At 36.1% G+C, this 23,708-nt stretch overlaps 6 protein-coding genes across 8 annotated transcripts; 2 read left to right on the forward strand and 4 right to left on the reverse strand.

Moving 5' to 3' along the window:
* The first annotated feature begins 3,427 nt into the window (after nucleotides 1–3,427).
* On the forward strand, nucleotides 3,428–11,166 carry LOC108142075. 2 transcript variants are annotated; one of them, XM_017265762.2, is made up of 9 exons: nucleotides 3,428–3,744; nucleotides 5,904–6,049; nucleotides 6,113–6,307; nucleotides 7,095–7,186; nucleotides 7,251–7,388; nucleotides 8,217–8,371; nucleotides 8,666–9,332; nucleotides 10,061–10,159; nucleotides 10,220–11,166. In XM_017265762.2, the coding sequence occupies exons 1-9, from the start codon at nucleotides 3,731–3,733 to the stop codon at nucleotides 10,769–10,771; spliced, it is 2,058 nt and encodes a 685-aa protein (XP_017121251.1). In that variant the 5' UTR covers nucleotides 3,428–3,730; the 3' UTR covers nucleotides 10,772–11,166. The 2 variants fall into 2 exon arrangements, with proteins under 2 accessions (XP_017121251.1, XP_017121250.1); XM_017265761.2 differs by lacking the exon at nucleotides 3,428–3,744 and adding an exon at nucleotides 3,836–3,886.
* Nucleotides 11,167–11,238: 72 nt separating this feature from the next.
* LOC108141739 lies at nucleotides 11,239–13,108 on the reverse strand. Its single transcript, XM_017265232.2, has 3 exons — nucleotides 12,441–13,108; nucleotides 12,106–12,374; nucleotides 11,239–12,044 (listed from the first exon to the last, which is right to left on the reverse strand). Exons 1-3 carry the CDS (start codon nucleotides 12,754–12,756, stop codon nucleotides 11,355–11,357), a joined length of 1,275 nt encoding a protein of 424 aa, XP_017120721.1. The 5' UTR covers nucleotides 12,757–13,108; the 3' UTR covers nucleotides 11,239–11,354.
* Nucleotides 13,109–13,819: 711 nt separating this feature from the next.
* Nucleotides 13,820–15,976, reverse strand: LOC108141722. The gene is made up of 3 exons (XM_017265215.2): nucleotides 15,594–15,976; nucleotides 15,257–15,531; nucleotides 13,820–15,190 (listed from the first exon to the last, which is right to left on the reverse strand). Exons 1-3 carry the CDS (start codon nucleotides 15,946–15,948, stop codon nucleotides 14,540–14,542), a joined length of 1,281 nt encoding a protein of 426 aa, XP_017120704.1. The 5' UTR covers nucleotides 15,949–15,976; the 3' UTR covers nucleotides 13,820–14,539.
* Nucleotides 15,977–16,280: 304 nt separating this feature from the next.
* Nucleotides 16,281–18,332, reverse strand: LOC108141731. Of its 2 annotated transcripts, XM_017265225.1 has the most exons (4): nucleotides 18,047–18,332; nucleotides 17,287–17,425; nucleotides 16,801–17,229; nucleotides 16,551–16,744 (listed from the first exon to the last, which is right to left on the reverse strand). In XM_017265225.1, exons 1-4 carry the CDS (start codon nucleotides 18,194–18,196, stop codon nucleotides 16,647–16,649), a joined length of 816 nt encoding a protein of 271 aa, XP_017120714.1. In that variant the 5' UTR covers nucleotides 18,197–18,332; the 3' UTR covers nucleotides 16,551–16,646. The 2 variants fall into 2 exon arrangements, with proteins under 2 accessions (XP_017120713.1, XP_017120714.1); XM_017265224.2 differs by having other exon boundaries at nucleotides 16,281–17,229.
* A 473-nt stretch (nucleotides 18,333–18,805) lies between these two features.
* On the reverse strand, nucleotides 18,806–21,286 carry LOC108141770 (sodium channel protein Nach). Its single transcript, XM_017265268.2, has 7 exons — nucleotides 21,097–21,286; nucleotides 20,906–21,032; nucleotides 20,143–20,427; nucleotides 19,975–20,062; nucleotides 19,591–19,676; nucleotides 19,046–19,527; nucleotides 18,806–18,989 (listed from the first exon to the last, which is right to left on the reverse strand). The coding sequence occupies exons 1-7, from the start codon at nucleotides 21,257–21,259 to the stop codon at nucleotides 18,838–18,840; spliced, it is 1,383 nt and encodes a 460-aa protein (XP_017120757.1). The 5' UTR covers nucleotides 21,260–21,286; the 3' UTR covers nucleotides 18,806–18,837.
* Nucleotides 21,287–22,206: 920 nt separating this feature from the next.
* LOC108141697 lies at nucleotides 22,207–23,616 on the forward strand. The gene has a single exon (XM_017265180.2). The coding sequence runs from the start codon at nucleotides 22,217–22,219 to the stop codon at nucleotides 23,489–23,491; it is 1,275 nt and encodes a 424-aa protein (XP_017120669.1). The 5' UTR covers nucleotides 22,207–22,216; the 3' UTR covers nucleotides 23,492–23,616.
* Nucleotides 23,617–23,708: the final 92 nt, after the last annotated feature.

Here is a 23,708-nt window from a genome sequence, read left to right on the forward strand (position 1 = left end):
AAAAAAAAAACCCGTTAGAACCAGCACAAAGTTGAGTCTATAAAGCTAAGCGCCAATCTGAACGTTAACCTATTTTACTTCCTATCAGAATTCTGGTTTTAACATCTTACTTCCGGCTGAGGTCCGTAAAAAAATGAGAAAACGAACGTGTTTTAAGCCATGTGTTTGTCCGATGACTTGGACATTATTTGCTCATATTTCCTATGCTTGATGATAGCCCATTTGGTAAGAACTGCCTAGGCTGTGCGTATTATTAATTATGATTTATCTGACAACAATAAGGAGCACGATAATTATTGCCAAAAATCAAAAAGCGTCAAGGCCATCGATCGGCTACCGTAAACATTTATGTCCGAGTCTTGGGAATCTCATTTGCGATGTGCTAATTGCGTTTCTTACCCCTTGAAGTGTTTGATATTTCTTTGATATTTGCGGATTTGAAACGCTTGGGGGGATTCTCGTTAAGAATAACTTGTTATTTCACTTCTTGAGAATTGCGTTGTGGAGTTTGTAGAATTCTTTCGATTTGGGTATCCGAACCAATCTGGTTCTATTGTTTGAGAAACAAATTTTCACTTGCTTTGTGGGATTTTTATATTTTTAACGATTATATCAGACACATTAATATCATTGTTTGCAATTGATTTTCAGAGTTTTTTTTTTCTTAAAAAATCAATACAATAAAAAAACACTATATGCATAATAAAGAAACTAATTTCTTTTAACATACAATAATAAGTTAAAGAAATTCACTTTTTAATACATTTTTCATGTATTTTTGTATTTTTTTATTTATAAAATTGGTTTATATTCATTTGCTTAAATATTTTAACTAGCATACGAAAATGACTCATTAGAATTAAAATGTTAACGTTTATATGTTAATTACTACGTCAACATACTTGTATAATATGAAATACATCAGAAACAGTCAACTCGATGATTCTTTTAGCCATTGGTCTGCCATAGCAACTCATAATTTAATAAATAGTTATTTGTAAACCTGACCAACAACTTCCGACTTCATAGAGCCACATTCCCAAAACCCATAGAAGAAAAAAGACAAAAAAAAAAAACTAAATGTGTGAAGCCGAAATGACATTGAATTTTGATTATATTGTTTCTGGCTTTGATTTCAATTAACATAAATGCTATAAAGCCATATCATGAGCATCTCTCATGCCCAAAAACTGTGTAAAATGTTGTAAGAAAATCGATGCATCATTATGGAAGGGCTGAAGATTTCTTACTCAATATATACAATGAATAAAAATAAAAAAAATTGCCTACACATGTTGGCTCAATCATTGAAGTGAAGGCGGCTTTAAATATCTATAAATTTCACCAAAAGTTTATTTATAAACCTGACAAGTTAACCTTAACCACAGTGAAAGAAACAATTTTTTATTTTGTTGAAATAGTAAACAAACATAACTGACTATTTTGGTCAGAAGGTCGCTCTTCGGAGTCGTTGATTTGATGAGGGCAGCCTCTATAAAACTCCCGAGCTACTTTGCTGAAGTGCACACGTTCCGTTCGAATTAAATGGCCAGTTATAAGTTAAGATAGTTTGGCTTTTATTGTTTTGCTTTTTATGGCCATTGTTTTCCGTTTGAGTGCCCCCAAAAAACCCGTTTCATTCTAGACAAAACCCCATCTAAAATTTACCCTTTCGCAGAAAATAGAACACTCTCGATAGGATGCTATTCTATGGCTTTATCTGTCTATTTATCTCTTTGATTGCCACAAGGTCTCCGGTCAGGCTTGATTGCCTTCTTAACTGTTTATTTTGGCTGCTTCTCGTATTTGTTTGTTTCAAGTTTTAGCACATCTTGCGGGAGTAATTTGCACAAGTCAAGGTCATATTTTCGGATAAATGCCAAATCTAACAACTTTTGATATAATATTCTTTCGGCTATTGTTGAATTAAGTCAATCGAATGCAAGTTTTTATTTAACAAAGAAGAAATCGGTCATTAAAGTGTTATAACATTAGATTGTAATACTTTAAGTATCTTCAAGGTTCAATAGAAACTTTAAAATCGTTATTTCACCAACACCTTTATTAATGACTATTCTTTTAAATTTATTGACAATAAAGGCTTTTAAATTTGTGTGTTAGTTGACTTTAAAAGCCGTTTCGTTTAAAATTTTTACGGAAGAGTGAAAACTTAATTGTTGTAGGTGTGAAAATTATTATTTAACAGAGAAAACATTGGAAAATAATACCTAAGCTTTAATAAATGCCAATTATTGTTAATTGATGATTCAAAATTTGTTTTCATTAGATAAACAGTATTCATGTTCAGTTTACTTTTTGTTTTCAATTTGCTTCATACGCTTGGTTTATAAATGTGTTCTAGAAAAATCTTATATCAAACTGATATTTATAGAGTTGTTATTTTTATTGACCAAATCATTCAATTATAAGAAACTTCTTACCTACTTACTTCCGTAATTATTTGTAATGTTTAATCAAAAATAGACATCTTAATGATGTTTTTAATGACCTTAAAAACAGTCATGTTTGAATTGACTTTATGACAGAGATGTGTGAAATGCTAATTATTATTGAACAGGGAAGACAACTAGGTAAACAAGCTTAAGTGTTTAGTATTGTCAAATATTGCCAATTAAGAATTGTAAATGATTTTGAGATTCTGTTTTTATTTACTTATTAAGCTTTTGTTTGTTTTATCAAAACTGTACATTTTTATACATTGATATTTTTTGTCGTGACTCGAAATTCAGTGTTGTTTGAATAATTTAAAGAGAAGTTCAAAAAGTAATAATGAACAAGTTGCCTAGACTAAAATATATTTCCAAAAAATAATAACCAGATTTTCCAGCTGAGTCCAGTTAATAATAGAATAAGGCGCCATAATTATAAATTTTAAGGTTAAAGGTGTACGGCTTATTAGCTTATATTTTAGTATTCCGTTTTTTATTTGTATAAATTAAGCCATAATCCAACACCTGTCCTAGATTTTATCAGATAGAAATTCACAGCTTTCAGGCGATACAATTTACTTTGCAATAGTTTTTGCAGTTAAAACCCAGATTTCAAGGACCTTGTTAAAAAACGTAAATGCAGCCAATGCAAAAATAAAATGCATTAGCTTTGCAAAGAGATTGCACTTGGGCGGCACTTGAGGAGCATCAAAAGCAATGACCCTCCTGATTTTCCACCTCACCCAGCCCACATTTTCCCATTTTCCCACCAAAGAGCAGAAGGCAGGCCAACCAACTGTAAACGTAAACAATGCTCACTGCGCAGGACGGTTCTCGTTCCGAATCCGAATCCGAATCGTAATCCGATTCCGATTTCGATTCTGAATCCGGCGGACAGCTGTCCAAGGGAATCGGGTGAAAGCTTATTGGGCGGCGAAGGAAAAGCTTCAAATGAGCAGTCAGTGGATTGCGGCCAATATAAGCGAGCGGTTACGCGTTACCTTCGAATTTTCGCACATATTTTCCCAGGTTACGTGTCAAGGAGCAGAAATACCACTCGAACGTCTAGGCTAATTGAGGGCCAAAGCTCAAGTGTCAAGTGTCAAAGAATTGAATAAAAAATATATATTAAAAGATCACTGCTCGAGCTAAAAATGCCAGCCACTGTTGGCCGCGTTCTGCCAAAAAACGACCAACAAATCACATTTTGAACCTGGCCAATTGCCAGGCGAGGGAAAGCCACAAAAGCGTTAGGTACACCAACAACAAAAGCAACAATCATGTCGAGTGGCAGGTAGGACTCTAGCCATATTCATTCATTTCATATATATATATATAGATTTGGCATATAATAGACAACCATTTCGACGATATCAGAAAGTCGTTATGTCTGATATTTGTAGTGTAATCAATAAATTGATTTTTGATTGCAATGTGTGAGTATTCGCCTCGTTCTTTTTACTCCTTCTTCTTGTTTTGTTTGTCTACTGTCTGCTTTTTGCTTTTCTTTTTGTTATTCTCCTGGCGGCGTCACACTGACTGCCATTCTCACAATTTGTTGCCTTGGCCCATAGAATTGGTCGCCCACAATGCGTATACTTAATATGATTGTGTTTGGCTTACTACATTTTAGGAACAGATGGTGGCACATACAAACTAACTTTATTATGTGTTAACTTAAATAACTTGAAAAACACATTTTGACTTTTCGTTACAAATAATTTACACAATTTATAATTATTGAAATATGTTTATAAGGTTAATGCATTTTTCTTCTATTTTTTTTCTTTATTAATTTGATTAAAATTAACATAAATGTTTTCTTAGAAGTGCTTAACTAATTTTTATACATGTTAATTGTTTTTTGCTAAATTTGACCATTCTCAATTAAAGTTTCAAAATATCCGGCAATTTAACAATTATTCTTGTTTTGTAACAATTTCATCATGATGCATTGGGGTTCTCCCATTTCAACACAACAAACTTGTTTGATTTTATCATTTCTCTTAGCTTGCTAGCCATGCGTTTTATTATCTGAAATCCCACACATGCAGAGACAAAATAAAAAAGACAGGCAAATTGAGGCGTCGTGTTGTGTTATTTATTTATTTATTTACTTTTGTCATAGTTTGCTCTATTTGCGACTAAAAATAGAGTCAAACTACAAAAAGGGAAAGTATAATTCGCTGCCACCCTGTAATATTACCTCCTAAAACGCAGCAAGGCCAAAGTTAGATATCAGGGAGCCTTCCAACAAATAGTCATCTAATTAGGATAATCGAGCTGCTTTAAATATGCACGAACATAATTGCAATCAGCAGAAAATTGGCCAGAGAAAGTGGGAAAATGGATGGCTTGCTGTGGGAGCTCAATTTCCATGGCGTCGTAAGAGGATAACCCCTGTTTATGACTCATGGCATCTGACAGTTGCCAAAGCCACACAGAGCAAACAACTCGCAGTCTCCTTTTACCACTTTCCCTCATCCTTTTTTACACTGACAAAAAAAATGTAAATAAATTAGTAGCCTAAAATGAATGTTACATTTTACAATAACAGGGAATAGAATTTCTCTAAAGTTTTTATTTGTTTTGTTTTTTTTTTTTATATTAAAAATCACTTGAGTTTACATTGTACATCACATAAAACGCTAAAGAAATAGTTTTAAAATATCAGTATATTTGCAAATGCCAAACCTGATGTAAGCAATTTATTCTGAGTGTAATCTCTGGCATTGTCGGCTTGGCGCCAAAAAATGTTCATGCAAAAAAAAGTGTGTTTGTACACGTGGTTGTGGTTACAGCTGAGGTTGTGTGGGCGTTACATTCGGGCATTTGTATGGGTGTCCAACCACAAAAGTCATGTCCTGGCAAGGTGACAGAGCCATTACGTCGGTTTGGTTATTCAGGAAAATGCACTTTCGACTTTAGTTTTTTTTTTGGATCAAAACAAAAAAGTTGTTTTAATCAGCATAAGTACTTAAGTTACTTAAGTTTTTTAATTTAATTACTCTTCTTAAAAAGATTTGCTAGAATAGAATAATTTGCATACACATTTTCTTTCCAAAGGTTAATTGGAATATTAAAACTTAATATTTTCTATTGTATACTAAACAACCACAGAAAAATATACGAGCTCTGCGAACTTTGATCTAATAATATTTGTTTGTTCCTGGAAATAAAGTAAGTGGACACTCAAAAAAATGGCTCAGAGTCTAATTTAAATGTGCATATAAACTCTCAAATAAAATGCTCATTAAGACCCCAAGTTGAATAAGCAAAACCGCTTGGTATTCTGACCGCTTACATATATTTTAACTGCGAAAGTTAAGACACAATAAGAACGTGAAAAGCTGCAACCTAATTTCGACAATTTTGTATTCATTAGGGCAGTTTCTCCAAGGCAATTTAATTTAATTCTCCCCATTGCGTCCTTTAAATCCTTTATCCTTGCAGCCTGCTGGACGTCCTCTGCAGTGGGAGTGGCGCCCGTTTGGCCCTGGGAACCTCGGTGGTTTCGTATCTGATTGTGTACAATGAGGCATCCGCTCCGAGCCTGCTGGTTGCCGTCTTCTTGGCCACCATCTATGGAACGATGTCAGGTTGGGGGCTTACATGAAACACAATTTCATTAATATTATAAAAACTAAGGCTCCGTATTTCAGCCCGTTGCAAAACGAGTCTTCGCAGCCTACAAATGGCCTATGTGAGGGCCACGAATAAATTTGACTTTGGCTGTTTGTTTTTGGCCACCTGGCTGGATGCCCTGGCCGCCATGTGTGCCTGTGCTGCCCTTGCAAGGACTCTCAGCGCCTGTCTAGATGCCATGACCGGTGGTCTGGCCAGGATCCTTATATTGGGTGAGTAGTAGTTATATTTTACAAAATTACAAAATTACAGAGCAAAATATTTATTTATTCTTTAAAACGAATTTTTAAATAAATACTTACAATTAATAATAAAACCTTAAATGTAAAATATAAAGCTTGGAGTCAGTATTCAGTATTTTAAAGTCAGATAATAAATAATGTTTAAAATATAAAAAAACATCTGCTGCTTAGCAAGAAATAGTTTACAACTTAGTCACTAAAAACAAACCTTATTATTTCTTGTACTTTTGAAAATAGTGTCTAACCTTGAAGATTTCAGCAAAACTATTTACTATGGTAAAAGATTCCTTATTTTTTTTTGCCATATCCCAGGTCGTTTAGCTACTACAATTATTAATACTGTTTACTAAAACAAACTATCACCGGACAACAAAAAAATAGTTCAAGGAAAAAGCAATTTTGAAAATACTTAAAAATACTCTTAAAGGCAAATTTGAATTATATTTTACCCAAGTGATGGTACTAGATATAATTACTATTAACCAAATAAAAAATGAATTGTATCTATCATAAGACAAACTAAAAATAGTTCAAAGAAAAAGCATTTTTTTAAATCTTTAAATACATATTTTTTATAACTCAATTATTTAACATGTTTTAACATTGCAGTTCTTTTTCATGTATTATTAATTTATTTTGTTTAATTTTATTTTTGATTTTTATTTATTTATTTTTCATGCGCGCAGTAAATATATGCTCAATATTTCGTCCCGAACTGTATAAGCCGAAATGGAAATATAATATTGTCTACTTTCAGGCCGCAATGCACCAGCGAATGAGCCGTGGCCGGATGTTCTTGGCGTCTCGGTTGTCTTCCTCGTCACTGGGATGTTCATGCTGGGCCTGGAGGTGGGTACTCAAAAATCCAGCCACTTATCCTCGACACCCACTCACAGCATTAACGTATTCACAGCACTCGAGGGCCTTTAGCCTCATCCTGACACTTGGCATGTTCGGCTTGAATGCGATTTTGAGCGCCGTCGGCTGGTGGCGGGGCGACATGTTGGCCTGGACTACGGAGAACAAGTTCCAGCCCGATGGACTTAGCAGTGTAAGTGGACGCAATATAGCTAGACCCCCCAATCCGATCGGGAACTTCGTTATTGGGTCAGTGCACTGTGCCAGTTTGAGTTTTTTTGTTCAGCGGATTTCCCTTTTTTTTTGTTTGTTTGTTTGTTTGCTGAGTCCCATCGATTTTCGCTGTCGTGACTGGGAACAATTGCGTGACCGCAGCTGAAGCCACAGGATACGGGCTTTTGATTATGACACGTACTGGCGCGTTTCGTTTTTTGTTTTTTTTTTGCCCCTTTTCACCGGCATTCCTCGGTGGAAAGCCACCAGTCAGACAGCAAAAACTCGGCAGAAAGGTGGTTTCCTATTGAGCCGCATTTGGAAATACTCTTGAATTCTTGATTGGAAAGCCCTTGCTTGTTTTTGGAAAAAGTTTAAAGTGAAACAGAATAATAAAACTATAAGTTTGTGTATTTGAATTTTAAAGATAAATGTAATTTTCAACAAATACAGATTTCTATAAATTCAAAACATTATTGATTTAGGGGCTAACCAAAGATGCAAAGAGGTGTATGTGTTTTAGTTTAAATATTTAAAACAAATATTTAATCGTCTTTCAACAACAACATTTTTTAAGTATTTAAATATGTATATCATACCATACCATTTTATATTTTTGGTTACTTGTTAAGAAAATATATAATATATTTGATACACTTTGTATAAAATGTATACTACCCTGTTTCGATAACAAAACAGTTTTGTATGGAGTAAACAGAAATTGTAGACTAAGGGAACTTCTGTTATTAGCTTAGCTGCTGTTTGAGGCATTATCCGGCTAATAACTGGTTGTAACCACCACCTGCAGGTCTTCCTGGCCACTGCCCTACTCACGTACTCCTTCCCCAGCGATTGGCCCCAACAACATCGAAGTGGACGATTCACGGCGACCTTAATCACGGGATTGGTCAGCATTTCGCTGCTGCTAACAGCAATTTGTCTATCCACAGTAGTGCACTACAAGTAAGTCTAATCTTTGGATAACGTAACAAAATTTATTTACCCGGGTTTCCTAAGAACACTTAAAAATAATGATAGCATTTGGCAGAAATAATTTACTTCAACATTTAGTTGGTATAAGTTTTTGTAAAAAATAAAACAAATTCTGTTTATAAATTTAATAATGATTATAAATTCTATTAAAACTATCAAATATAATATACTCCAAATACTTTTATGTTGGAGTCAGGTCTTGTAAATTTATAATAATTATATATATATCAATTTTTTTAATTATATTATAATAATTTCTTGCAGAACCCATGAGGATTATGTTGCCGTGCCTTTATTCAATATCCTGGATGAGAATGGCTTCCATAAATTAGTGCCCGCATCGGCTTGTATGTTGCTGCTAACAAGTTCGGCGGCATTTCTGGAACTTTTTCCGGAACTCTATGGCATTGTGGTGCGATTGGCCACCTCGGAGTGGCGGATTCTGTCCAAGCAGATCAGCTACGAAAGCTCCGAGAGCGGCAATCCTGTGCTGGCCGTCTTCATTGCCGGCAGCATGTGTGCCATGTTGGCCTTCGCCTGTCCGCTGCAGCATCTCAGTTACACATTAGCCGCTGGCCATATGGGTGGGGCATTCCTGCGGGCCTTCTATCTCCTGTATACCCCATACAGACCCAAATTCATGGCTCCGAGCAGCGAGTCTTCACTGTCGTACAGTCGTCTGTCCACAGCACCGATTGCCAGGAGCAGTAGTTATAGCAGTGCTGCAACTTCAAGTTCGAGTCGCTTGAAAAGAAGTCTCTGGAAGATCGGTCTTCCCAAGCACGGTGGCTTGAAGAAGCCAAAATCGAAGCCCAGAAACAAACAGGAGCTGGAGAAGGAGTGGCTGCTCCTGGGCGAACCCACATCGCCATGTCCTCAACGTGAAGGAAGGGATGTGGAGTCAACCATTCTGTCCGATGGCGAACCTCCGGTGAGTCTAGCTGGGTATTTATTAAAGTTGATTATGGGGTGCGTTACTTAAGGGGCTATACCAGTTTACTCCATGAAAAAATATGTAATTTTTGGAATTTGTTTGTGAGGAAAAACCTAATAGAAGGTTTTGAAATTTTTGCACATAATAATTAAAGTTTTGAACTTTAATTTAAGGTTTATATATTATAAAAACATTGAGAAATAACGGGACTGTGGGCTGTCTTTAGAGGCTCGAAAAAAAGTTAACCACACTGCACAAGAAATATATAAAAGAAAAATATATTTCCCCTACAATGACATACGATCTTTGAAAAGTATCAAATATTAACAAAATGGCATCGGTTTAAAAAAAAGAGTCACTTTTTGGGATGAAAAAATGATTTTTTAAATCTGCAAAATTAATAAATTTTAACTTAAAACATAAATCATAAAACTTTCCCAAAAGTTTACTTTATATTGCTGGTTTATTATTATTTCATCATATTATATTGAAGTTGGCGGGATACTTGTTCAACATTTTACAAATAACTTTAAGCTGTTACATATTTAGTTTAATAAAAACCTAAAATTATTAAGTTTAATTAGAAAATGTATAATATGTGTTATTTAAGTCAGGTTAAGAACAATAATAGTATTGCAAAGTTAGAAACATTTGTCTATAGAGCAAACCTTAAGTAAATGATTTGTTTAACAAAATGTATAAATAAAACAATTATTTTTCTTTAGCCATCTGACTTTGAGTACCCAGATAAGTTTGATAAAAGCGATTCGGACACCTCAACAGACATCGATGCCATTGTGGACGAGTATCGCGAGAAGATCAAGGTAAAAATCAGGTTTAAACAGCTTTATTTGATTAATCTGAATTATTTTCTATAATATCAGGTAACCACAGCAGGTCCTTTGGAGCGCAGTGTACGTGTGCCAACAGTGAGTTCCTGGCGCGTGACCATTTTCGCCATTGTGGTCATTGGATTGGGAATTGCACTCTGCATTGCTGGTCTCATGATGCACTGGGCTCCGGCTGCTTTGACTGGAGGAATTGGGGTCCTGATCGTGACCATTATGATGGGATTTGTGCCCAAATACACGGGCAGTGTGATCAACGTGAATCCCGTGATCTGTGGAATGTCGCTGCTGATGGGCGTGATCCTGTTCAGTGAATGTGCCAGACATTCTTGGCCAGGATTGCTCATTTGGATGATGGCAGGACTCATCCTGGTGGTCAGATGCGATAAATACTGCTGCAATTGCTTTGAGCATACGACCATGCTGAATGCCCAACTGATACCCAGTGTTTCTGGGAAAACCAATGGGGGATCAGCTACGGGATCGACCTCGAACTTGGCTGGTCCATCGACCAGCATTCGGATACCCAGACCGCCCAAGGGAGTGGGCGTGGTCGGACTGCCACAGCGCATCAATGGCCACAGATGACAGTCGGAGTCCTCGGAGGAGGAAGGCGAGGATCTCTTCCACGAGGACTTCAATGTGCGCGACTTCGACGAGGAGGACGACGAGGATTGCTGGACTGATTAGCTTGCCGCCTTTGAAAATCGACTACTTAGGAAACTATTTACTTGCTACGCAGATGATCTCCGGGATGATCTTGCTTCGAGCCACATATGCCTGAAATTTTCTAGCTAGCTAAATTGATTGTCAAAATTTACCCATGTATTTATGTAATTCTAGCTAGGCGACTCTCACTTTACAACTAGGTTCCAAATAAAATGCAATTTTTCGAAATGAAATCGTAAAATAGTTAATGTTAAAGGGAACACAACTTTAAAAACAATATGATGAAAAGCACAAAAGTCTTTTTTAAATTAAATGGTTCGAGCTTTTAAAATACAACCCAATATATGTACATTTTAAGCTATTGAAAAAGACTTTTAAATATTTTTGTTATATTTATAAAACTCTTTGATCATTGTAATGATAATATTTTAGATTGTGTAAATCATTTCAACACAGCCTTAAAAATAATTCCTTGAACGATTTGACTTACTTTTTTTAAAAGTTAAAGTCCGCTTTTATCTTCAGCTTTCTCGGCATATAAATTTGCATTCTCCATGAGATAATCCACCAGTTCCCTGATAGGCGACATGATAGTCTGCTCGTACCCCGGTTGAATCTCCATAACCCTTAGCAACAGTTCACTGCGATCGCAGTTGAGGTAATAGTCGAATTTCTCTGGCTCTTCAGATCGTAATCTATTCGAGATACTTGGTGACATTTTGGTTTGAGGCTCGGTGAGAGCCCAAATAAGCAGGGCAGCTAATCGTGTTCGTTGGCATTCTTGCAAAAAGTTCTCTCGAGTAATAATATTCTTGTCCAAACCCAGTCGGATGAGATGAGATTCTAGGGATTTATAATAGTGCTCAAGGCACTCATCATATATCTCCTTCCTGACTTCAGCCGAGGCTACAATATAGAGTAGAAATAAGACATCTAATGTGGGCGAACAGTACTTAGTGAGTTGAAAATCTACAATGCAACAAGCATTGGGTATAGAAGAAGAATCTTTCTCAAAGCTGTACAGGATATTACGATCCCAAGTATCGCGATGACATAGCACATTTCTAATAGTATTTGAGGGTGCCACGAATTCTTCAGCTTTTGTTAATAGATTGTAGAGTTTTTCTTGAATAAAAGTCTGTGCTTCCTTGGTTTGATATTGCGGATGTCGGGCTGCTAAAAATACAATGGCCTAGGAAATTATTTTAAAATTAAAATATAATTTGACTATATAAATTAACTAAGTAACTTACCTTAAGACCAGTAATGTACCAGGAATTATCCGCATCCAAGTGCAACTCTATAAGCACATCTTTGTAACGTTCCTGAATATTTAAATGCTCTTTTTCTTCCCAAGCAATACTTCCAGCATGCAATTCAGATAAGTGCTCCAAAACCAGTTTATAATGATCTATGGTATAGCTCTCTGGAGTCTTAAGATGCCTATAGTTTTGGGTAAGATCTTCCAGTACCAGAATATCATTCCGACTATAATAACATACGGGAAAAAGCTTCTTGGTGCCTGAAAAATATAATATATTTTAATAAAATATCAACAAAATATATAAAGCTTATAACTTCTTTTTACCGTATTTTTGTATTTTAGGTAACATCTGGCTGTAGACCGCAGATTCCTTTTTAAAAACTCCCTTGCGTTCGCATTCTTTTCTCTGTGGCTCATTTTTGCATGGCAAACTTTTGATAAAATATTTCAGGCAATATTTTTTCTTCTCCGCTATATCCTCCACTTCTAATTCGAACTTATAGTACTCTCCCATGTAACCCATCAAATCACTGGAACATGCATCCAGTTGTGAGCTAAGAACTATCAGATTGGATTTGTTGACTTCTGGAAGAGTTGTCTGCGCTATTAGTAGACATTCCTCTGAGCTGAGTAGATCCATTTTCCAAAATTGAATGATGTTATCCGCTTCGCTTCTGAAAACTAACTAAATAACCCATAGAAGCTGACTCTCAAATATATCTTTTATATCGTTATCTGGGATAAGATATTAAAGTTATCTTTAAAGAAAAAAGATTAAACTTGCTCTCTTTTTTTGTTATCATCCAAGATATGATGGCGTTGTTGATAAACTACAAAATCTTGTAGTCGGGTAATTTTTTTTTTACAAACCGAAAACCTTTTACACACCTACGCTTACTCATAGAATAAAAGGGTATAATGTGATCGTTGAAAATATGTAACTGGTAGAAGTAAACGTTTCCAACCCTACAAAGTATATATATTCTTGACCAGGATCAATGACAGAGTCGATCTAGCCATGTCCGTCTGCCTGTCCGTCCGTCTGTCCGTCCGTTTCTACGCAAACTAGTCTCTGAGCTGAGTAGATCCATGGTCCAAAATTAAATGATGTTATCCGCCTGGCTTCTGAAAACATACTCAATAAACCATAGAACTGGCTCTCAAATATATCTTTTATAACAAGATCTGAGATAAGACATTAAAATACTTAAAAAAGCAAGTACATTAAAGATGCATTCTCTGTTTGTATCATCAAAAATATAAAGCGTTGTTGATACACTAGAAAATGTTGTTTATGGGACTTTTTTTGTAAGCCAAAAACTTTTTATTAAGTAACATTTTTAATTGATCTAAATTTTTTTTTGCAGATTCTCGTCGGTAAATAACTAAACAGGATTTCGCAAATAAAAATTATCTTTAAGTTATGATTTGCGCAAGATTTAATAACAGTTTTGAACCATATATTTTCTTACAAGACATCTCATAAGGAAAATTAAAAATGCGAGCATATTTTTTACCAAATATTTTTGACTTACAAAAGAATGACCCATTCTACACTTAAGTTTCCAACTTTGACGTAAAGTTTGGACGCTTTTTGTTTAGTGAGTTCTAGTTGGACTATAGAAATTGTATTTCTTTTGTATTTAAGCACCTTTAAAAGAAACCGCATTTTGACTCTTATATGGGGGTGTTGGGGTGTACTTTGATACTTTTACCTTGGTACCACTTTTTTTTACCTTGTACCCTACCGGTAAAAGAATGTGAGAGTACGATTTTACCGTACCTAGGTAAGCCATTTTATTTATTTTAGAAATTTGCTATTTAGGTATTTCGGGACTGAAATATTTGTATTAACTAATTATTTTCGCCAATATGCTAATAAAAAATATCATAATTTCAAAGCAATTTGATGAAAAGTTAATTCCACCGCATATGCAAGATATAAGATGTTTCTTTTTTCGTGTTTCTAGGAGAAACCTTCTATAACCAGACTTAAATGCCAGAGCGTATACACAATATCATCATAACTTCGTAAAGAACAAATTGACCCAAAATATGTTTAAAAAATTCTATAAAAAATTTGCTTTTTAACAGTTTTTGTACCTTTTTCCCTTCCCAGATACTTGACAAATTGTGTACCTTTTACCATACCTAGGTACTTAGTTTCTTTAAAATCTTGTATCTTACCCAGAATCCAAAAACATGCACCTTTTCCAACACTGCTCATATACAATGGCTTAACGGACTAAAAAGTGCATGTACCCTAATTAAATAACTCATAGGCCCCCTTAAATTTCAGCGATAAGATAATCCAGTGGGTGGAGAGTAGAGGTGGGTAAACAAAAATCACTGGCCAAACTGATATGGTTCCAAGTGTAACCAGGGGAACAGGAAAAGATAGTGAGTGCTACAATGTCGTTTAATCAGTTTTCCTTGTATGTCAGGGCCAGCAAATCGCCAACACATTCATACATATAATCAGCGAATTCTGAATGTTCTTTCATCAAACGAAGAACATCTTCCGTGCGATCTACATTGCAGAACCTATGGAAATCCTCGGGCCGTTCATCCTTGAGGTTTTTCAAATAATTTTTGGGCAGATGGAGTATGGTGGCCGCTATGCAATTGTAGGTCTCTCCGAATAAAGCAAAGTCCTTCAGGGATTTCTCAAACTCCTGTTTACTCAGTTGTTCCTGATTGGGATCAATGCCCATATCTCGAAGTTCATCGGTCAATGCATTGTAATAAGTTTGGGCCAGACCATCAATCATCATTTTACGATTTCGGGGTTCCAGATTTAAATAGGTAGCAAGGTGAAAATCCATGGCAGGTGGGGCATATCGGCAGAGTTGAAAGTCGACCAGAACAGATCTTTTCTCCTGCGGCTGTTCCTTGTGATAAAAAACATTTGCACCCCAGGCATCGCGATGAACGAAGACGTTCCGGTGAGTTGGTGAAGGATTAACCATATAGTAGACCTTGTCCAGACATCTCGGTAAATCCTTGGCAATAAACTCCTGGGCTTGTGCATTATCCAAGACATCAGGATGGGTGGCAGCCACTGCCAAGACAGCCTAAATAAATTACAATCAAAACTATAAGAATTTAAAAGAATGGGTTTTTTCTCAAAAACACCTTACCCTTAAGCCCGTAGTATACCATTCAACATCCGGATCCACAGAGACTTCCTTGAGCCACTCTCTCAACTCCACTCCTATGGTTTTACCCAGCTGCTTTTCGTAGGCAATACTACTGGCATGCAAAGTGGCCAAGGATTTTAAAATGGGGGTTATTTGATTCTCGCTTAGGAAACGAGTTTCCGATGGCAAAGCCACATAGCCCATGTCCTCCACATTTTGCATTACAAACAGATCATCGCGGGTGAAATAACACTTTGCACACCACACATGGGGAGCTGTTTTTTATGAAAAAAACATATTTATTTAAGCCACCAAAATATATTATTTATATACTTACAAAACTTCTTTAACTCGTTAAGCAACAGTTGATAAAGCTTTATTTCCTTTTTAATAACTCCCATTTTCTCCATATAGAATTCCATATTGGCATTTTGAAAAATCACCGACTTGACAAACAAACGAGAACTTTGTATATCACTCTGATCTTTCAACTGATACCGCAGATACAGATGAAAGTATTCTCCCAAAAAACCCACATGTTCTGTGGCCGGCACTATATCAAAATTTACTAACATGCCATTTTCGTTCTTATCGGCCAATAAATTTGCTAAAATCTCTTTACACTCTTCTGCAGTAAACAATTCCATGCGATTTTTTCGCGTTAGTACGGGATTATCGCCGTCTTTACTCATTTTCTACTTTCACAACTGAACTGCTCGAGTGTTTGAATGCAACTGTTTTCGTTTTCAGTTGACTTTGAAAATTTTACTGAGAGAAAATACTCTTAAATATATTGAGGTATAGATGACTTTACAAAAATATATTATTTAACAAGTAATCTTAATCTTATGGTCAAGGCTCACCATATATGCTATCAAAATTTATAACTTTATATTGGCATTATAAATATTATTGAATACATTTTGAAACATTTTCTTTTTTAAACTGAAATTATTTTGCACTTTTGTTTCGTAAATTTTCCAAATAAAAGAGTATTTAAGTTTTGCTCATGAGTTTTTAATTTTTTGGTTTATTTATAATGACTTGCTATCGCCGATTTTCTTATCGGCAGTGACGAGAAACGAGATTTGTTCACACGTTTGCCCTGGACAAGGCCATCTCCATGACATCCACACAGCACTCCTCCATGTGGGTCCTGAACTCTTGGTTCGTTTTCATATAGGAGAGTATCACTTTGCTGCGATCCACGTATTTAAAATCATTCGTCACAAATTCGGCGGGAACTTTTACAACCGTAGCAACGACAGCTCTGTAAACCACGCCAAATAAACGAAATTCTTCGTAGGATTCAAGTAGCTCCGATTTGGTAATCATTAGTTCTTCTAGCCCGAAATCGGAAAGATTCTGCAATAAATGTGTATGGTACAAATCAATGCATTTCCTCTCCATTTTCTTGCGTTCCCTTGAACCCAAATTCAAGTAAAGACTGAAATTTAAGTCCGATGCGGGGGGAGTGTAGCGGCAGGTCTGAAAATCAATTAGCAATGCGGGTCCAGTTTTTTCGGGGGGAAAGAAAATATTACCAGCCCAAAGATCGCGATGGCAGAGGACATTCCTGTACTTTTTCGAGGGAGCAGCCTGCTCGTAGATTTCCTCCACTATGGTCAAAAGTTTGTTATCTATAAAGGATAGTTCATCGGTTGCCTGATATTGGGGAAGACTTCGAATGGCGGCCAAGACAGCCGAGAGTCCTGTGGTGAACCAGGCTATTTCCGAGGCTACAGTGATCTCCAGCAAATGATCACCATAGGTTTGACCTATATTGGTTTTCGTCCGATGTTCGTAGATCAAACTAGCAGCATGAAAGGATGCCACTGATTCGATCAACTGCTTCATGTGAGCCTCATTGAGTTCGGTGGAGCCAGCTGCTCTGAAACCCTGCAGTTTGATGTCCTCCAGGACCATTAAATCATTACGAGTGTACACACAATCCGCGCTCCATTTTATGTTGGCTATAAAAGTAATTATTATTATTATTTTTTAAAGTGTTTTTTCTAAAGATTACTTACAAAATGTTTGCATTTTTCCCAGGAGAGTGTCGTAAAGCCAGGCCTCTTTTTGGAAAATTTCCTCTTTAGCCAATTCAGCACTGTTCTGGGGCATAGCCTTCACAAAGAGTTGAATATCTCGAACGACTTCGTCTTCCTCCTGAAAGTAGGCCACAAAATAGCACATTTTTAGGTTAATTTGCAGTAAAAAATATGTAAAAAATGACTATATGGATTTTACAATGGTTATCTTTTGATTTCAATAAACAATCAGTGGGAAGGAGATTGACAAATTGTTGTCAAATAAATACTAAATTAACTATAGGGTAACTAAACAAATTGATAAGAAATCTATAAATATTTGTTTATAGAATAATTTGTATGTTTGTTAATCAGAAAAAACAATTAAAACACTTATTTTTTGATCAGAAATCTATTAGTTTTTAAATATAAACTCATTTTTACTAACCAGGAAAAAACATTAAGAAATTTATAGAAAATGTACATATTGTTTTAAGTAGATTTTCCTTAACAATTTGGAAAGTAACTAATTTTTCGATAACTTTTTTTATTTCCTTTTTTTAGCGCCAACAACTGCTACTAAGTAAGTCAATTATGTTTTTTTTTTAATTCAGTCAAGAGCACTTATCTTTCACTATCATTTATTATAGACACATTTTTCTATTTTTTTTATCTTTTTATGGAGACCAACATTGGGTCTTAAAGCATGAGCTAACCTATCATGAAGATATAAACTCTATAAAGTAAAGATCATACTCACATGGCAATAGCTTAAAGTCAGTGCATAGTAATCCCCCAGATAACCGATCGCAGTGAGGTCTCTCGCCACATGGTAGTCCAATAGTTTGGATTTTTCGTCACTTTTTAGCGCATTTTTCAAGATTTTCTCGCATTCACTGCGGGAAAGCATTATGTTGCGTATACGTAAGGTACGGCGCGTATTACGTATACGTTCGACTTCTCTCTCACTCTCTTTTTTCTAGAAAACTCACTGGGCTGAGACAAATTTTCCGGCACTTTCCACTCAGCCAACTATAGCTGCAACTGTTGGCCGTGCACAACTGAGCAAAAATAGAATTTTGCTCAGTTTTTATTTTCTCACAACGTGATCTTTTTTTTTAATGAACAGCTGTTAGCCTTATCTAACGATAAGATTTAGGTAAAGGCGCGTTTCTTGATGTAGTAGTATTTAGACGATTAAAATGCGGAAGTATTATTTTACAGCGGAAAAACAAACTCCTTTTGGCTTTATAAAATAAAAATGTTGACTTAGAAATCATCTGATTATTGTTCAGTCAGAAGAAAAACGTTAAAGTTTTTAAGTTTGTCGTTATACAAAATGTTGTATTTTAGGAATATTCAAAAACATGAGATTTAAGAGAGCTTCGCAAAGTTTATTATGTTTATTTTTTTTAATTAAAAATTTTGAATGTTTGCCTCAAAATGTAATTCTTTCTAAAAAATTCAAAATACATAACTTTTTTCTATGTATTTATTGAAGAATATTTATATGGTCATTTCGATCGTTCCAAAGAAGTAAGCAACTTTAATTCAATGTGATCTCCCAGGCAAAATCAGACGCTTTAGGCGACGTTTCTCGTTCATATAAGTGGTATAAGGACGAATGGTGATATAGTAAAAAATCTCCACAAAACTGAGTAGACTGGCGCCCACGAAAAGACCAGTTGTGCCTCCGATGGACACTAGAAGCGAAGTAGTCCTGAATGCTTAAGACATTATTATCATCGAATGTACTTACCCACCAAATCCAGTTTGCCGCGTACCAAGTTCCTTTTGTACCGCTCAGTGGGTAATTCGATGAGACCCACCTCGATCCTAGAGACGGGATTCTGATTGCCCACCAAATTTTCCTTGCTGTCGTAGACCGTTGTGATGTCCACCTCCGTGCAGGAGGGCAGACAGTCGCAGACCAATCCCTTTCGACCGCGACGCTTCGACCACTGGGCAATGATCACCGAGAGGTCCTCGTAGTTGCGATTCAGGCACTCCAGACCGTCCATGTTGCACAGCTGCCAGTCGGGGGAATTGGGGGACAGGTGGCTGGAGCAGTTGCACAACTCCATCTGCCGATCCTTGCGACACTGTACCGTACAGGCACTATAGCTATAGAACTTGTGCACATCCAGGATATTTTCATCAGCAAAGCGACAGTTCCTCTGATGCACACTCGTCTGACGGATCTCCTCATCGTTCTCAATATCGCGCTTCGAGATATAACGCCTGAAAGTTCATATTTTAGGTAATAATAAATATTTATATTATATATCTCTCATATATACTAACACAAAGGATATGTAGGGTCCCACTACTAGAAAATCCGTTTTAGGGGTCACCAATGTGGGCACCTCCTCAGTGCCAAGGATAAAGACCTTTAATTTAAATATTTCATGTTTATAATGCTTAGTATTGCAATTAAGTCGAGAGCTTTTATAAAAAATAAAGCACACTTTTAGGTTATAAAGTTTTTAGCTTCACATATAATTAATCTCGTAAACATTTTTGTTTTTTTATTTATGACACGGTGTTCTTTTTATAAACTTAGTTATTTTGACCAAATAATAAAATATTAGAATAATGCAGGAAAACAAAATTATTCACTAATTTGTTTTAATTAGCCTCTGAACAAGAAACTTAAATAATCCAACTATATAGATATTATAACCTCACCGTAGCCTCCGTATGCAATTCCATTTTCAAAGTGCCCGGTCCACTAATACGATTTGAAAACATATTTAGTTTTGGACTTTTTGGTTTTCTATAAAAGTAAATCAAATTATAAAACTATTATTAGTATTATTTATAAATTATAAATTTTGTTATATTTTTAAAACGCACCCAGCTTGCATCGAATTAATGGCATAGCAGATTCCCAGCTCAGTTTCCATGCGATGAAAGTACTTGCAGCACTCAAATGGTTTGTTATTCCACTCACATTTGCTAATTGAGTCCACACAACTGCTCCGAACTAATTCAGCATAATACGAGAAATTGGAGTAAAAACATGAGGCAGTCACCTCCTCGCCACTGCATTCATGCACTGTGTGATATGATTCTCCGCGAAAGAATGCAATCTCGCTCAGCACCTCCTCCAAAGTGAAGTCGTGATCTGCTCCCCAAAGTCTAGAAATGATATCGATTGTGTACAAAATTGAATCAGTTAAGGACACAATCTAGAATTATTATATATATTATTTTACTACGTAATTTTGTCATACGTAAAATTGAAGTTTAAGAAATTGTTTCTGCACTTACATATGTTTTTAGAAAACTGTAACTTTGTATTTCCAAACAATTTAAAGATATATTTCTTTAATTTGTTAGTAAAATTTCCCATCGTCGGGAAACAAACTAAAACAAATAAATTAAATAAATTAAATAAAACAAAATTTTATGGAATAAGAGGTAGTCGCTTTGTTATTGTCTTAAAAAAAATTATGATCATGAATATTTCAAGCAAAATTGTGGTTCTTAGAATTAATAACCCAATAGTAAAATTCGGCAACTTTTCACCAAAATTTATACTGTCTAATTAGTAATTATAAAAATAAATATCAGATGGATATATAATATTTTCCCGAAATTCTAGACAACCACTTACTGTTCAGCCACCTCCTGTATACGATCCATATTTTTTGATTCGCAGACTATAATGGCTGGAAAGTTGGTGTTCCAATCGCGAAACGAACTCTCCACCACAAAGCTGATGGCATTGTTTTCGAAGGCACCTGAAAGGCATCAAAGTAACACCTGGTAAGATTTAACACCTTGTCATTATCTCCGGTTACTCACTCAACGAGGCTTTGATAAGCAACCAGGAGGCGTACCAAGAAACCACAAGGCAAATAACCCAAAAGATGCGCTCTATCCAACTGGCATCCTTGTCCACTATAAAACGGGCTCCATGCAAAGTGGAGTTCTTTAGATACTCCTCTATAATTCGGCTAAATCTCATTTGGGTTGCGGTCACTTCGGGGTCCAGTCTGTCACTAATTTGTTTCGCCACTGAAACTCAAATTATTATCCCCCATTAATGACCAAATTTGGTTATCCATCTCGTTTGAATTCAACAGCTGCTGATTTTCTCAGACTTCTAGCACGCAAGTGTCCGGGCATTAAACAAACATTTACCAAAAGATTACTTTTTAGGTGAAATAAACTCTGTTTACCTCATGCAAATAAAGCCTTAAGTCACAATTTATTTGATAAGCTTACCACATCAGCTTTTAAGTTATATCTCCTATAAATCCTAGCATTTAGTTGGCAACTGGGAAGTGCGAGCGGCTTGCGCACAAAGAATTATCTCTTTGGTTAGTTTAAAATTATTGTAATAGATAAGCGAATAGTCAAGCTCATACGATAACAATTATTTGGAAAAATGGGGCATATTTGGTTAATATTATAAAGTGTAAAGCATACATTTATATAAATAATACATGGTAGTTGAATCTGGTCAATAGTTCGAAAAACAATTATGTTCTTCAAAGAATATATTTTTGGCAAATAGTAATATAAAACATACTTGTTTTTAATATTTAAACGATTTCTAAATTTAATCAACGGTCCTCAGATATACAATTTGCTCAAAAATGTAATTATAAAACATCTCAATTTAGAACATGATTTTAAAATAATTAATAATTTCGTGAATATCGTTTCGCTTTCATCAGGTAAACACCTGATTTGCCACACTCACAAGAGCTGACCCCTAATTTTTTGATCCACCGTCTAGGCCAAAAGCAAATAAGCCTCCTGCGATTTCAGTTAACCCTTTATAGGTGTCGTATTGCACAAACTTTCGTATCTGCGGACTTTATCTCGACACAATTTACAATGGTCTGGAGGGAAAGTCGCATATGTCGTATATAAAAGGTTAATGGCATACTGAGAACTCCAAACAGTTGACTTCGAGATGGCTACCGCACTAGAACTGAGTCCCACCGAAATTCGCGGAATGTGCCAGCGCTATTTGCATCAGGATGTTTCCAATTCTGACACTGGATTTGATATAGTCAGTTATCAATTGAGACCCACATCAGATGCACCGGCTGGATACTTGGGTAGCCACTTTTACCTGCAGGTCACTCTTCAGCTCCACAATCCCGAGGAAATCAAGCAGCTGACCTTCTTCGCGAAGTCGGCTCCTGAGGGAAATGCTTCGCGGATGGAGTATCTGGAGGATTTCGGTGTTTTCCAAAAGGAAATCGCTGTCTACCAGAACGTACTCCCAGATTTGCACAAAGCCTGCGCCGAAGTGGCGCCCAAGTGCTATTATGCGGATAAGAATCTGCTGGTCTTCGAGAATCTGGCCGATCAGGGATATCGCATGGGTGCCGGTCGTGATGGTTTATTGTCCTACGAACAGCTCCATTGTTGCCTGAAAACCTTGGCCGCCATGCATGCGGGTTCCATTATTCAGGAGCATCGAACGGGCAAAAAACTAACCGAATTGCAGCCAAAATCGGTGGTGGAGAATGCCTATCCCTGCGATGTGACCGCAGATCATCTGAGAGTGGTGAACTTTCAAAATGCCTGCCAGGTGATCAAGGAGTTCATCAAATTGATACCGAAATATCAGTCACAGCTGGACTATATATTGGAGAACTTCACTGAAAAGATGTCCTACATTTTCGAGGCCGTCAAAACCTCTGACGTATATCAAAATACCATACTCCATGGCGATTTGTGGGCCAATAATATAATGTTCCAATATGGCAAATATGGGGAAAGTCCTCTGCAGTGTCGCCTTGTGGACTTTCAGTTGGCCAGATATGCCCCACCTGCCCTCGATGTCCTGACCGTACTCACAATACCCACATCGAAGGCATTCAGGGATGCCCATCTTAGTGAACTTCTGTCGGAATATTACCGCTTTATGACTGAGTTCCTTAAGCGAGCTGATATGGATATAGCTCGATTTATGACGGAGCAGAGTTTCTACGAATCCGTGGAGGAATTCCGAAGTATTGGCTTGATTGAGAGCTGTTTGTTCTGCCATTTGGTGATTCTCCCACCTTCCTGCACCCAGAAATTGACCAGCTCTGCGGATGGCTTCAGTGATTTCTTTAGTCACAAACGCATCGAGATTTGTCTAGAGGCATTCAATACAGATGACTTGTACCGAAATCGCTTGGTGGACATGATCCAAGACTTTGTTGATAATTTTGTTTTAAAAGATAAGGTGTAAATAAATTCAAAAAAAAAAATTTTTTAAAGGTTAGAGCCCGATAATTCTGTAAGAAAATGTATATAAAAACTAATTATTAAAATTACAATAAAATAAAAAATGGTAATAAACATCTTTTACAAAAATGATTACACCATCCATTCTTTCTTTTATATTATTTAAACTACGCAATAGAAAGTTAATTATTACTGAGTACAATTTTCTGAAAGAAGAATAA

This window comes from Drosophila elegans, unplaced genomic scaffold (genome assembly GCF_018152505.1).
Source record: "Drosophila elegans isolate 14027-0461.03 unplaced genomic scaffold, ASM1815250v1 contig_814, whole genome shotgun sequence".
In the NCBI taxonomy this organism is placed as follows: domain Eukaryota; kingdom Metazoa; phylum Arthropoda; class Insecta; order Diptera; family Drosophilidae; genus Drosophila; species Drosophila elegans.